At 38.5% G+C, this 13,630-nt stretch overlaps 1 protein-coding gene across 2 annotated transcripts in view; it reads right to left on the bottom strand.

Moving 5' to 3' along the window:
• Positions 1 to 13,630, bottom strand: part of TSHR (thyroid stimulating hormone receptor) — a 73,677-nt gene that overhangs the window by 21,523 nt on the left and 38,524 nt on the right. For both annotated transcript variants that reach the window (XM_020812640.3, XM_078383712.1), the window contains 2 exons: positions 10,466 to 10,543; positions 8,166 to 8,234 (listed from right to left, as the gene is read on the bottom strand). In XM_020812640.3, coding sequence (XP_020668299.3) covers positions 8,166 to 8,234; positions 10,466 to 10,543 — 147 coding nt within the window. The remainder of the gene's footprint in view (positions 1 to 8,165; positions 8,235 to 10,465; positions 10,544 to 13,630) is intronic.

Below are 13,630 nucleotides of genomic sequence, written 5' to 3'. Positions count from 1 at the left end.
ATTCCCTTTATAACATGTTGAGCAAAATCCCAGCATTATGTCTGACAACAAGAAATAGCACAATTCAATTGCATAATTGGTTATGTTCCCTTGGCGCAACTAGTTGTACTGTACTGCAGCCAAAACTGTGCTCATGACCTGGGGTTCAATCCCAGGTAGCCGGCTCAAGGTTGACTCAGCCTTCTACCCTTCTGAGGTCAGTAAAATGAGTATCCAGCTCGCTGGGGAGGAGAGGGCAAGGTGTACCCTGCATAATTAACTTGTAAACCACCCAGAGAGTGTGTGAAGCCCTATGGGGCGGTATATAAGCAGCCCGCTTTGCTTTTAGTTGTGCAATATGCCAGCAAAAGTGCTTAGTGAATCCCACTTCCACTTCAGCATTATCATAACTATGCAGGCCTAATCTTGAGCTATGGAATATCTCTGCAATATAATTTTGCCTATTATCTCAGTTAGTGGGAGTTTAAATTATAGGAATTTAAAGAAGAAATTTACCATAAAGCAAAAACACGTATACTGTATCATTATTGATTTAAACCCATTAGCGCTTTAAAATGTTGAATTATTTAAGAGATTAGCTCTTTCCTACATGCTTTCTTTGATTCTTGCTCGCATGGGTACAGTTACTGCAAGGCAGCAGTTGTTCCCTTATCTTCCAGATCTGCAGTTCAAGGATTGCATGTTGCTGCTATGTACTGTCAAGCGGCCTCTGATTTACAGTGACTCTAAGAAAAGAATGGTCCTCAAAGTGTCCAATCAATGCTCAGCTCACCTCTTGCAAACTGAAGGCCTTGGTGCCTTCATTGAATTAGTCATTCTCCTGAGAAGAGGGGGGAAATGCCAACTTACCTCCCACACCTGCACCTCAGTCAATCTTTACAGAGTAAATCTGAGGTCCTCCATTTTGGGCAAGAACTCCCCCAAAAGGATCGTGGATTGCAGAAGGCACTCCCTGTAGACAGCTTTCTCAAATTAATCTCTTTCATCTAGTGATGCAGTGGTAGATTCCCTAAGTGCAGGTGCTCCTTACAAAAGTCCTTGTAGTCATCCCACCCCCTTCCCTAGTCTCCTCAGACATTTTATATTTTCCTTCTGGCTAGGTATTTAATTCAATATTGTTTTCCACTGAATGTGGTAAAATTTATCACCCAAAGCATGTCACAGTTCTTAACACTTTTCGGTCTTTGGTTGAAATACTGTGTAATTCCAACCATCATTCAATCTAATACTGAAAACAGATTACCTTGTGTTTATTAACTTGGAAACGAAATGGGACCATCTTAAAATTTAAGGCAGTTGTGTCTCCATAGTCAGGAGGACTCCCTACTATATAGTCTAGCTATTTTCACTAAAAGAAATAAAAATAAAAATGCAAACATGATCTCAGGGACATGTGAGCTTGAAATAAAACAGAGAGCTACTGAGCTCTGTTTCATCATCTGTTTCATCACTGGATGAAAGAATTTAGAGAGCGGAGACACAGGGGAAACTGATCTGTTCAAACTTTCCTAGTCTCTGTGTGTATGTTAGAGATGCAAAATTTCCAGATATATTTAAGTCATAAGGGGAAATGTTTGTTCCCTGGAGGAAAACAAAATTTGTGGGTAAATTGAAATATACATATTTTTATCATAAACTTTTATTGCATTGGCAACTTGAAATGCTTTATTCATGTCACTTTTGCCATCTGAGCAGTAACAGAAAAGTGGGAATCAAACTACATTTTGTAAATAAAGAACAACAGAGGTTCCATTTGGATAGAAACAATATTTCTTTTACTAAACTATCTTTTACTGTCTCCACTAAACAGAAGTTGTAAAGAGAAGGCTAGCAGCTATCTATTAGCAAGGAAGTTTCCCTTGTATGTTCCTTTCATGAAAATAGTAGCACCCACTAGATGCAGATGTGCACTTTGGATATGAGCATTGCATATATTAACAGTATGCACAAAAAGCACCTTCTCTCATTCTAGACTGTCTTACATACAAATATGCTACACAGTTTGTTTCACTTGGAGTGAGTGACAATTAGTCTTTAAAAGTATTGCATTCATTAAAAAGAGAATATATTTTAATGGAGCGTTTCCCTCTACTCCCCCCAGAGTTTCAGTTTTTCTGCTGGAAAAACTGAAAAGATTATCTGTGGAGGGCCAAATTTTTCCCCTTGAAAAACTATTTTTTCCAACAATTTGACTTATAGTTTCACAGATGTCAGCCTGATCACACAAGAAAAAAGATAATGGAGAATATATTCGCGAAGGATTTCACGGCTGGGATCTAATGGTTCTTCTGGGGTTTTTGGGCTCTTTGGCCGTGTTCTGAAGGTTGTTTTTCACAGTCTCTGTGGCCGGCATCTTCAGAGGACAGCATCTTCAGAGGACATCCAGAGCACAGGTTGCTGTCCTCTGAAGATGTCGGCCACAGAGACTGGCGAAACGTCAGGAAAAACAACCTTCAGAACACGGCCAAAGAGCCCGAAAGACCCAGAACAACCATAATGGAGAATGTCTACAAATATTGATTTGACTAGACAGACAATTACATAAAACCCACCCACAGAGTTGAATAAAAGAATGGGATTTCAAGCAGAAATACCTTACTATATGCAATACACACCAAATACAAGACTTCAAGCACAGAGAAACAAGACAGACACCTTTTGATCACGTAAATGAGTAGGATAAAAATATAGTAACTCTACCAAAAATATAGCTTCTCAATTACCATTGAAACAGGATACTAAAATGAAAATAGAGGTGGAATAGACTAAGAAACGTGTTCTTAAAAACTATTGTGTAGGAAGAATCTTGAGTGAGGGCTGACAATTTTCTAGGCAGGAAAAACAGAAGAAGATGAAGGTGGAATTAATGACTTGGTGGCTCAGGATGGTTTTATGTTTACAACTCATTTATACAGCACGTTATTATTTCTTTGATGTTCTCAGCTTTCTCCATTCACTTCATGTTAAAGCACTTCGTTTAAGGAACAACCAATTTAAGCAAGCTGCTAGAATTATACTTTCATAAATAAATGTTTCTCTCAGCAATGGCTTAATTATTTTAGAATTTATTACTAAAAAAATCTAGAACAGTTTGTTTTAGTTATGGGTCTCTGAGCCAAGGAATCTAATTGAAATTCATAGTGGAATTACTTGGCATTGCCTCATTTTTAAACTTTTCAAGCAAAATGTGAGCCACTAAGAAAAGACTTGAAAAGTATACACTGTAGCTGTTGGCTATAATCAACATCTGCTCTCTCTTCAAAAGAATTATTATTTAAAAAAAATATTAGCATTGTCATTCAAGTATTTGCCTAAAGCTGAGAAGTGGCCATGCCAGTTTAAATGATAGTGTATGTTTCTGAAAGGAAAGAAAGATTGCAATCCCATATACAGTCAACCCTTGACTTACAAACTTAATCCATTCCGGAAGGAAGTTTGTAAGTCAAAAAGTTTGTAAGTCAAATCAGCATTTCCCATAGGAATGCACTGAAAAACAATTAATCCGTTCTGGCTGTTTTTGGTTCTTAGGTCGAGGGGCAGTAATCCCCCCCCCCACAGCATGGCACAGAATCCAGCAACCATTCCTCCAGCACAAAAAGACTCTGGACCCACATTTTAGGCACAGGCACAGACATTTTAAAACAATGAAAGATTCATAAGAGCACAGAAACATAACCCCCCCCAACAGCAAGGCATAGCAATCCAGCAACCATTCCTCCAGCACAAAAATGCCTTCCTTCCTGACCAAACAGCACTTGCACTCAAAGAATATTTTAACCACAGGCACAGACATTTTAAAACACTGCAAGATCCCCCAACCTACCCCTACCTCCCACACCAAGCTGCAAAAAATCCTGTACAGTACATACAGTAAAGTAAAAACATACTGTGCAGTGTACTCACCCAGAACAGGCAGTCGCAAAATGTCAAATTTTGCGACTGCCTGTCAAATTTCAATGTCAAAAAGCAAAAATCTAAAATGTTTGTAATCCACCTAGAGTGGTCGCAAGACCACATAGATGGGATATAAATAAATAAATAAATAAATAAATAAATAAATAAATAAATAAATAAATAAATAAATAAATAAATATAAATAAAAATAGCCAAAAATAGCCAAAAATAGCCAAAAAATAAAAATACAGTCCAGGCAATACCAGGCAGTCTGAAGACTGTCTCCAAACCCACTCTCTAAATGCTGGGAAAAGCGAAGAAGTAGACAGGCACCCTCTTCACTTGCCAACGGTTAACTGAAAGTTCAAATTTAGCGCTTTCCCCGCCTCCCGCGTGTTTTTTTTCAGTTCGTAACTCAAATCTAAGTTTGTAAGTCAAGTCAATATTTTCCTATGAGAGCGGTTCGTAAGCCAAAATGTTCGCAACTCAGCCTGTTCATAAGTCAAGGGCTGACTGTAGTCATTTTAAAGTCAAGGTGAGATCAAGCAGGCATTTGTCCCAGTTTGGTCTGTGCTGGGGATGAGCTGAGCTGGTTTGCTTCTTTTCCCAGAAACAACATGAAGTACATCCCATTGCAAACCACCCCACACCTGATCAATGCCTCTGTGTGTGTGTTCTGTGTTGTCAAGTTGGAACCAGCTTATAGCAACCATAACTGGTATTTCAAGGTAAGTGAGATATTTAAGGAGTGGCTTCACCAACTCCACTCTCCCAGTATCCAGGGCTGAGTAGGGATTCCAACCCTATTCTCCAGAGTCCTAATTTGTTATTCTATCCACTACACCACACTGGGCCTATCTGAACCCTTTTGGGTTCCTGTCAATGGCTATTTGGTGTGTGTATGTGCATGTAGGATCACTGCCTTTTGGTTCAGTTCCAGTGTGTGTTTGCTGGGATTCAACCAAAGCAGCTGCCTGGATGTCCCTTTACTTGAAACCACTTAACAATTTTGAGAAATGAGAAGCTTTCTGGCTACCTGCCTACAGAGGGTAAGGAGAGCATGTTCTGAATTTATTTTTACACAATACTTTCATTTTTGTTTTGTTATTGTTGTAAATGCGACTGCATCTTAATTTTCAACAATTCAGTGTACAAACAAACAAAAAAGTTACAAACATAGAAATTCTATTAAAAGCTATAGAACAGAATTGTCACATTGATCCCACTTTAGTTCCAGTGACACTTTCATTTCACAAATGCCCATACTGAAATAAATCTGTTCATCTTTAAGTTGCTACAATATTCTTCCATCCTCCACCTCCTTTCCACTTCTCCTTTTCCAGATTCTTATTTTACAATGCATGATGGAACTCTCAATTTCTTCTGCCCCCTTTTATACAAAGATCTGGATTATATGATTTTAAAAATGTCTTTATTATAGCAGGGAGAAAAGGCCATGTGGTTCTTGCACAAGACAAAAGCAAGGACAAATGATACCTTTATTAGACCACCACCACCAACAACAACAACAACAACAACAACAACAACAACAACAACAATAATAATAATAATAAAAAGCAGCTAGCTATTGTCGATGGTGCAAAAAAACATATAAAAAGTCATGGCTAATGGCTCAGTTTGTTCCTTAAAAGTGAGATTCAAAATGCAGGCTGCAGACACAAGTTAGGATTGTAGCTTTCAAATTCTAGCTGGCACAGATATTTGTCATGACTTTCATGTTTTTTTCTGTACCATCTACAATATATTGGTGCACAGCCAGATGAAGAATAGTATAGGTCAAAAGCTAGCATTAAAATAATGGTATAATAAAGGTATCACCTGCCTTTGTTTTTGTATTATGGCAGATACTGAAAACTCAAAAATCCTTATTTTTATATTTCTGCAAACAAAGAATGATGTCTTACAGTATGAGGAGAAATATTTTGTTCTTCTGGAAACATTATATCAATAGAAGATTCCATACAAAGAAGAGAGTTGACTGCATAGCCAATGGGTGATTCATTGCTTATTTATCTGGCATGATTTGCTAAGCACTAAGATACAAATTAGCTTGAGTATTTGAATTAACTTTTCAGGCTAAAGTTAGGTAGCCAGAAGTTTGCTCTGGTTTAAGTCATAAGAGTAGCTGTGTGTTGAATGTTCTGCTAAATGAGATTATACTTTGTTTCTACAGGTGCTGGAAAAGAACAAGCTTGGAAAAAATAATATCAGTTCCTTTTGAAAACACATGAATTTATGGCGAACATAAAGTCAGATTTTCAGATGAGATTTGGCATTTCTGTTTGAAATGATACTGGATGATGTTCCAAGATGTTTAATTCCATTGATGCAGAACGATTTAGAAGACCCCAAAATTGTCTGGGTGGGAGCTTCTTTAGTAGAAAGATGTCATAATACCATGTAAATTATACTTTTGACCCTTATGGCTCTGCATGTACTCCAGTTCATATTCAGAAACAGTCAAATACTGCAGCTGTGAACCTATACCTTGTAAACAATACTATGCATACTCTTTAAACTGTCATTCCTCATTACTATAGACTCTTTCTTCCTGAAGAATACTTAGAAAGATTTTTAAGGCTAATTTCTAAAAATAAAGACTGATCCCACCCCCCCATATGCCTGGAAAAAAAATCACCTTCACTCACATACCATTTTATTAGAATAAACAGTAAGTAGGGATGAGAATCAGGTGGCCTTCCAAACGATGTTGGGGAGGCCTACTGAACTAATAACTGTCTCTTGCAATGAAACCTTTATTATTAAACAAGAAATCGGGCCTTCTCGGCGGTGGCCCCTCGGCTGTGGAACACACTCCCCACTGAAATTCGGCTGGCACCCTCGCTGGGCATTTTCAAAAGCCAGCTGAAAACTTGGCTATTCAAGCAGGCCTTCCCTTCAGTCAATTAAGTCATTCTTATTTTTCTTCTTTTATTCTTGCCATCTTGGGACTCTTTGCTTTAAATTAACTGTTAAAATCGTAAATTTATATTACATTTTATATCATTTTGTTTTTTAATGTAAAACTGTATATTTTAAATTGTTTTTATCTTCTAAGTTGTGAGCCGCCCAGAGTAGACTATGTCTAGATGGGCGGCATATAAATGCAATAAATAAATAAAATAAATAAATATTAGAGTTTGTAGAGAGCTTTTATCAGTACAGGAGTACACCAAGACATCTTGCCTTTGAAAATTTTGCTAGGAACAAAGTCTTGAGTAATCCTAAACATGCTTTGCCCCAAAACAAGACATCATAGGTTCTTTTGTTTTTCAGTAGCTTTAGTATATTGTTAGATATGTTCTGAAAAAGGAGTGAGTATAGCAGTATAACTGGTGCTAAGAGACTGAGCTACAGTTCAAGAGATTGTTCAGATCTCACCTCTACCATCAGTGTCCTTAGGAAATCCATTCTTTCTCTCATCTTTATTTCCACAATAAGTGGAATAATAGTCTATAACAGAGGTCCCCAACCCCTGGGCCATGGCCAGGTGCTGGTCTGCGGCCTGAGCCAGACTGGGCTGTGGAAACAAGCCCCCTGTCCCCCACACGCACTCATCCCCGCAAAGCTGATTTGTGCATGCGCGGGCGCTCCCGCGCTCCCATGTGAGCACCATGCTGCCATTTGTGCATGCACCTGAGTGCCCATGTGGGGGCCACAATGTTGTTTGTGCATGTGCAAGAGTGCACACACACCCACACAAGCGCCACATCGCTGTATGCGCATACACTCATTCACACATGTGCATAAGCGCGATGGGTGCACCACCTTCCCCAGCTGGTCCGCGGGATGAGAAAGGTTGGGGACCTCTGCTCTATAATATAAATGGAATATTTATATAATTATATAATATAAGTGGAGTATTATTCCACAATAAGTGGAATAATAATTCTGGCTTCTTTTATAAACTTATTGTAAAAGCAAAAGCAAAGCAAAGCGTGCTGCTTATATACCGCCCAATAGCACTTCAGGCACTCTCGGGCAGTTTGCAAGTTAATTATGCAGGCTACACACTGCCCTCCCTCCCAACGAGCTGGGTACTCACCAACCTTGGAAGGATAGAAGGCTGAGTCGACCTTGAGCCAGCTACCTGGGATTGAACCCTAGGTTGTGAGCACAGTTTTGGCTGCAGTACAGCAGTTTCACCATTGCACCACAAGGCTTTTCTCATTGTAAACACTGAGAAGCTACATGACAAATGTGAGATGCTTTGAAAACCTGGACACGGTCTACAAACATTATTTACTTACACAGAATCCAACTTTGTTCCATTAAATGCATGTGCTTCTATCCTGGTAAATCCATTATTATAGAGTTTTCTGTAAACAAGAACAGCATTATTAGTTGCTGGTATAATACAATGACAAGTTACCTTTCTGATTTCATGCACATTTTGGCCCAAGTTACTTTTCTCTAATGATAACAATGTCCAATCACTACACAACATTTATTACAACTATGTATACATTAATACCTGCTTCTGCCCAGCCTCTTAGGAATTGGAAGAGAAAAAAGGTATCCACAAAAACTTGAATGAAACATTAGCAAGAGATGTACATTGACACCACTATAAGTTCCCCTGCTATTAATTATGCTTCTTGAAGTCTTTGTATCTACAGCCACATTTTAGACTTCATTTCACAGTTCAGTAATTCTTATTCTTATCCCATAGTACAGTATCTTACCCAGGTCCTATTCTAAAGGTACCCATGTATCAGGAACAAGGGGCTCAAAAGGGGGAATATGCAAGAAAAAGGGACAAGAAGATAGCGTAGACAGGCCGGGCGCCCATATATTCAGGCAAGAGATTCTAGCTGGTATGAAAGTAGGATGCAGAAAATTTTTAATTATGCTTATGAAGCTTTTTTGGGCTCAAAACATGTCACCATTATAGGAAGTGGGAAATGGATAAATAATCTGTTAGCCCCTGGACAGTGTTACCTCAAGAGACTAGGATATTCCTCCTATAGTGTTGTGGTCCCTGTGGTTATCTTGAGCATGAAAACAATAGAAACTACTTCCACAATTTTACTTTGGCCATACTTTATCTTTTACATATATAATGTTTTCAGTTTCTTCATATAATGTTGTTGCAATGTCTTCTACTTGAAAGTGTTTCCTCCTTTATAATCCAACAAGAAGCATTCACAACTTTTCCTTGTTAAATCCATTAAATATGTTTCACCCATGAACAGCTTTGAGTAATTTCTGATTATATCTTCCTAGCCATTGGAATGAGAAGAACCAAATCTTCACGGTATTCAATTTATACAGTAGGATCCCCATATCTCCTGGTGATTAGTTCCACCCCTTCCCGCGGATACTGAAAACCATGGATAATAGTGAACACTGTATATGGCATGGTATAAGGGAAAAAACCCAGAAAAAATATTTTCACATGCATTACCAGAACTAGCCACTAGAAGGGACCAGTGACCATGCTATGTATTCATCTCTCTCTAGTGGTCAGTTCTGGTAATACATGTAAAATAGTTTCTTCTGGAGTTTTTCTTTTAATATTTTTTATATTTTCAGACTGCGGATAAGTGAAACTGTGAATACTGATCCCACAGATATGGGGATACTCCTGTATTACACTTCACTAAGAGGGGTAAATTGAGCCAAAATGGTAGTCATAATTAGAGTAGACTCACTAAATTAATAGGATTTATATAAGGCTTAATATTTGTGGCCATGGTTTCACAAGGCAACCAAAAAAAATGAATATAAGAACCAACAAGAAAACTAAATTTAGCTACTTAAACAGTAAACCCAAACCAGAGGAAACAATGACTTGATCTAATTCAAGGACCTTTATTTCATGAACAGTGTTACGAAATTTTCTCTCAGGTTGATTTATGTATTATCTCAGGCCTTTAGAAATCACCACCAGGCTAAATTAAGAAGTCTGTCATTTAGGAGTTTGTTTTATTCCAACTCTTGTTAAAAGCTATTCTGTTTTCTCCAATCAAAATGCCTCTATCAGAATATGAGACCTACATGGTTGGACTGAATAACAAATCTTTAAAAACCTTTAAGATGTTCAAAGAAAGCATTCACAGAAACCTGGATTTTCTAACTACAGTAGTACCTCGGTTTACAAATACCTCGATTAATGTAATTTTCAGTTTATGAATAGAAATCCATTGAAAATAATGCCTTTGTTTACAATTTTTTTCACTGTACAAAATAAGTTTCCCCAGGATGCATTGTGCCTGGAGGTTTATAGCACCGCCCCCATTCCTATGGCAAACCGTGTTTCGATTTATGAATTTTTCACATTACATAACATCCCGGAGAATGCATTAAATTCATAAACCAAGGTATACTTGTATTTTATTAAGTCTTTTTTGTATATGACTCCTGTTATAAATAAGATAATGATGCTATATTATTTGAGACAAGTATAACAGACATTTCAACACCTTTGTCAACATCCTTTTTACTTGCAGCAACAGTCCTTTGTTAATGTCATGGATTAACAGTGAGGCTCTGCTTCACAATGGATGAAATAAATAAAGAGAAAAAGACCTGTAGTGGACCAACATACAGTATAAGGGATTCATTGCACAGCCCATGGAATGCATTTGCAGGTATTGAACTCATATATGGATTATCGGCAATTTCGCTGTGAAAAAGGTGAACAAGTTTTAGCATCACAATAAATTACAGTTAAATGTTATTATCAGTATCATACCACATAAGCAGCATTACTGATCAATAGCCTGGTGTGCAGCACCACCTGCACAAACAGAATGACATAATCAATGGCAAATTGCTGCCAACTAAAGTTCTTTTTTCAATTTTGGGATGCATGTGACTCACATGCAATCAGACAAAGTCATGCAAAGCCTGAAATTGAAAAGGGAAGTCTTTAATTTCTGGCAATTAGCCACTGATGAATACATCATTCCCATTGTACAGGTGCAGCTGCACAACAGGATATTGGCTGATATTTGTTACTATTACTACTACTACTATTAGTACCACCCCACAGAGCTTGGAAATAGCTAATGACTTTTGTTGTAATAAAGGTCTAATTAAAGCACATTTAAAATCACACAATGTTTGTTTTCAGTGTAATGAATAACATATTTAGTTCTTTCAAAATAAACTTTTGAAAACATTTTCAGAGGCATTTTGACAGACATTTTATGGTCTTAACAATTGTAAGTGGCAAGAGCAGTATTGTTTTGTTTTGTCGTAGTCCTTTCAAGGTATAATATCAGAATGTGCCCCACTGGAGAATATTTCTCTATATTTTTCTGACAGTGGTAACAACACAATTGTTATTAACACAGAATACAGCAAACTATGTCTGCAAACAGAGCAACATTAAAAATCATGACAGCCTGGCTCCCTGAAAGTATTGAGTACCATAACAAGTTCATTTAAAATAATAAAACATTCCAAGCTCTGCTGCCACTTCTAACAACTACTTGGACTAATTCAAAGAGCTGTTTTTCATGAACAAACTGCTGTGTTAACTATATCTCTAGGACAGTGGTCCCCAACAGTTTTGACACTGCGGACCAGTTTAGCATTCGTCTGGTGGGTGGGGGGCATCTGTGCATGCATATATGAGTGCAGGAGTACATCTGTCCATGCGTGGGGGTGGGTGGGAGGCATCAATGCCTGCATGCGGGGACGTGCGTGCATCTGTGCATGAGGGGTGGGTAAGAGATCTGTCTCTGCAGCCCGGTCCTGCCAAGGCCACAGACCAGTACTGGACTGTGGACTGGGGGTTGGGGCCCCCTGCTCTAGGAGACTACTACTCTCATCTCATGATTTTTAAGAAGTCACAAAGGAGAGACACAACAATACTGTTTAGAGCATCCAGCTCTGAAGGAAGGCTGTATCATCACAGCAGATGCAGAACTAAAATCATTGCACATTTTCCTTTATTGTTTTTTGAGACTCAACTAATGGGACAGCATCATGACACCAGCTGACTGGAGAGCTCCATGAGCACTGTGGGGAGTTGTTCTGTGTCACTTGCCCAAGGTCACATAGGGTGGCTCTTCTGGGATGCACAGTGGGGAGTTGTTCCCCCCCCCCATGCATCCCATAAGGGCTACCCTGTGTGACCTTCTGCAAGTAACACAGTCCAAGGGTGCCCCCCAGAAGAAGGGAATGGGAAACCGGTTCGGAGTGCTCTGTACCTAGACAGCCCTGAAAAGGTTCACCATACCGTAAATCGGGATTGACTTGACAGCACACAGTTATTATATTGTCATTATCATGAGAACAATGAAGGCAGCTGTGGCATTGTAAAAACTGAAAAAAAAGGATGATTGCATTCATTTTTGCAAATTAGATTATACTTCACCATGTTTGATATCACAAACACTACTTTGTCAATGATCAGTTTCAATAACACAGTTGTTACTTTTCATATTTCACTTCCCTTTACTCGAAATTGATGGCTTGTGAACCACTTGAGGAGGGGGCATTCCCAGCATGAAATGGTAGCAGAATAACATAAGGTATAGTTGCTCTTACAATCCCTACCTCACCCTCACATGTACATGCACTAGGAATTTCAGGATAACATTTCATTATCTAACAATGTGGAATGAAGTCCACAAAAAAATTGTGCCAAAATAAACTCATTGCAATTCAATATACAACAACTCCTGAGCCTCATGGCACAGTGGTTTAACTGCTGTACTGCAGCCAAACTGCGCTCATGGCCTGGGGTTCAATTCCAGGTAGCCAGTTCAAGCTTGACTCAGCCTTCCATCTTTCCAAGGTTGGTAAAATGAGTACCCTGGGGTGGGTGGGTGTAATATGTAGCCTGCATAATTAAATTGTAAACCACCCAGAGAGTGCTTTAAGCCCTATGGGGTTTTATGTAAGCAGCACTCTTTGCTTTTTGCCTTTGTTCTCATGATAAAGTCCTATTAGGTCCATTCATGCATCAGTGGAGTGTGAACTACTTGGCTTCTCCTCCCTGCACACTCATGGAAGGTTATAAGGGACAGATAGACCTCTTCCTGTAGGCTCTTTCATGTAACTGTGAGCTCCAACTAATTCTCACTTATTCATGTGTTAGAGTGGTTCTTAACCTTTGTTACTCGGATGTTTTTGAACTGCAACTCCCAGAAACCCCAGCCAGCACAGTTGGTGGTGAAGGCTTCTGGGAGTTGCAGTCCAAAACTCCTGATTAACCCAAGGTTAAGAACCAGTGTGTTAGACCTTCATGCAACTATAGTATAGAAATGGGTTTGATGCATTTTATATTATTGGATGTTACCATGTAGAATCTGAGATTGGATGTCACCTTTTTCCCCCCTAAACAGTCTTCCATTTTCTAAGACTGCTACACAGCTCCACCTTAGAAATCTAAATTAAATATTTTACATCTTAAATATTTTACATTATCCTGACAGTCTATTCCTGTACTAGCAAACCACTGTCACTTTGACCATTATATGTATCCTCATCTGGTCATGAGGCCATGTATAAATATGACAGCCATACAGTCTGATTTTGATGTCTGAGGAAGTGGACGTGATCCACAAATATTCAAATTAATACAGCACATTAGGTCTTCAAGCTGCAACAATGTTTTTGTCTCTTTTTTACTGTTTGTTTTGTTTTCGTCTGACATGCTTGCACAGACTAGCCTAGCTACTCTTTCAAAAACTGTTTACTCATATTAATCTCACTGATAGAAATATCACTTGTCAACATAAAAGCCTACTAAATCTAT

This window comes from Pogona vitticeps, chromosome 1 (genome assembly GCF_051106095.1).
Source record: "Pogona vitticeps strain Pit_001003342236 chromosome 1, PviZW2.1, whole genome shotgun sequence".
NCBI classification, from domain to species: Eukaryota; Metazoa; Chordata; class Lepidosauria; order Squamata; family Agamidae; genus Pogona; species Pogona vitticeps.
Note: the sequence above shows the minus strand (reverse complement) of the source record. Positions and strands in the feature narration are given on the sequence as shown.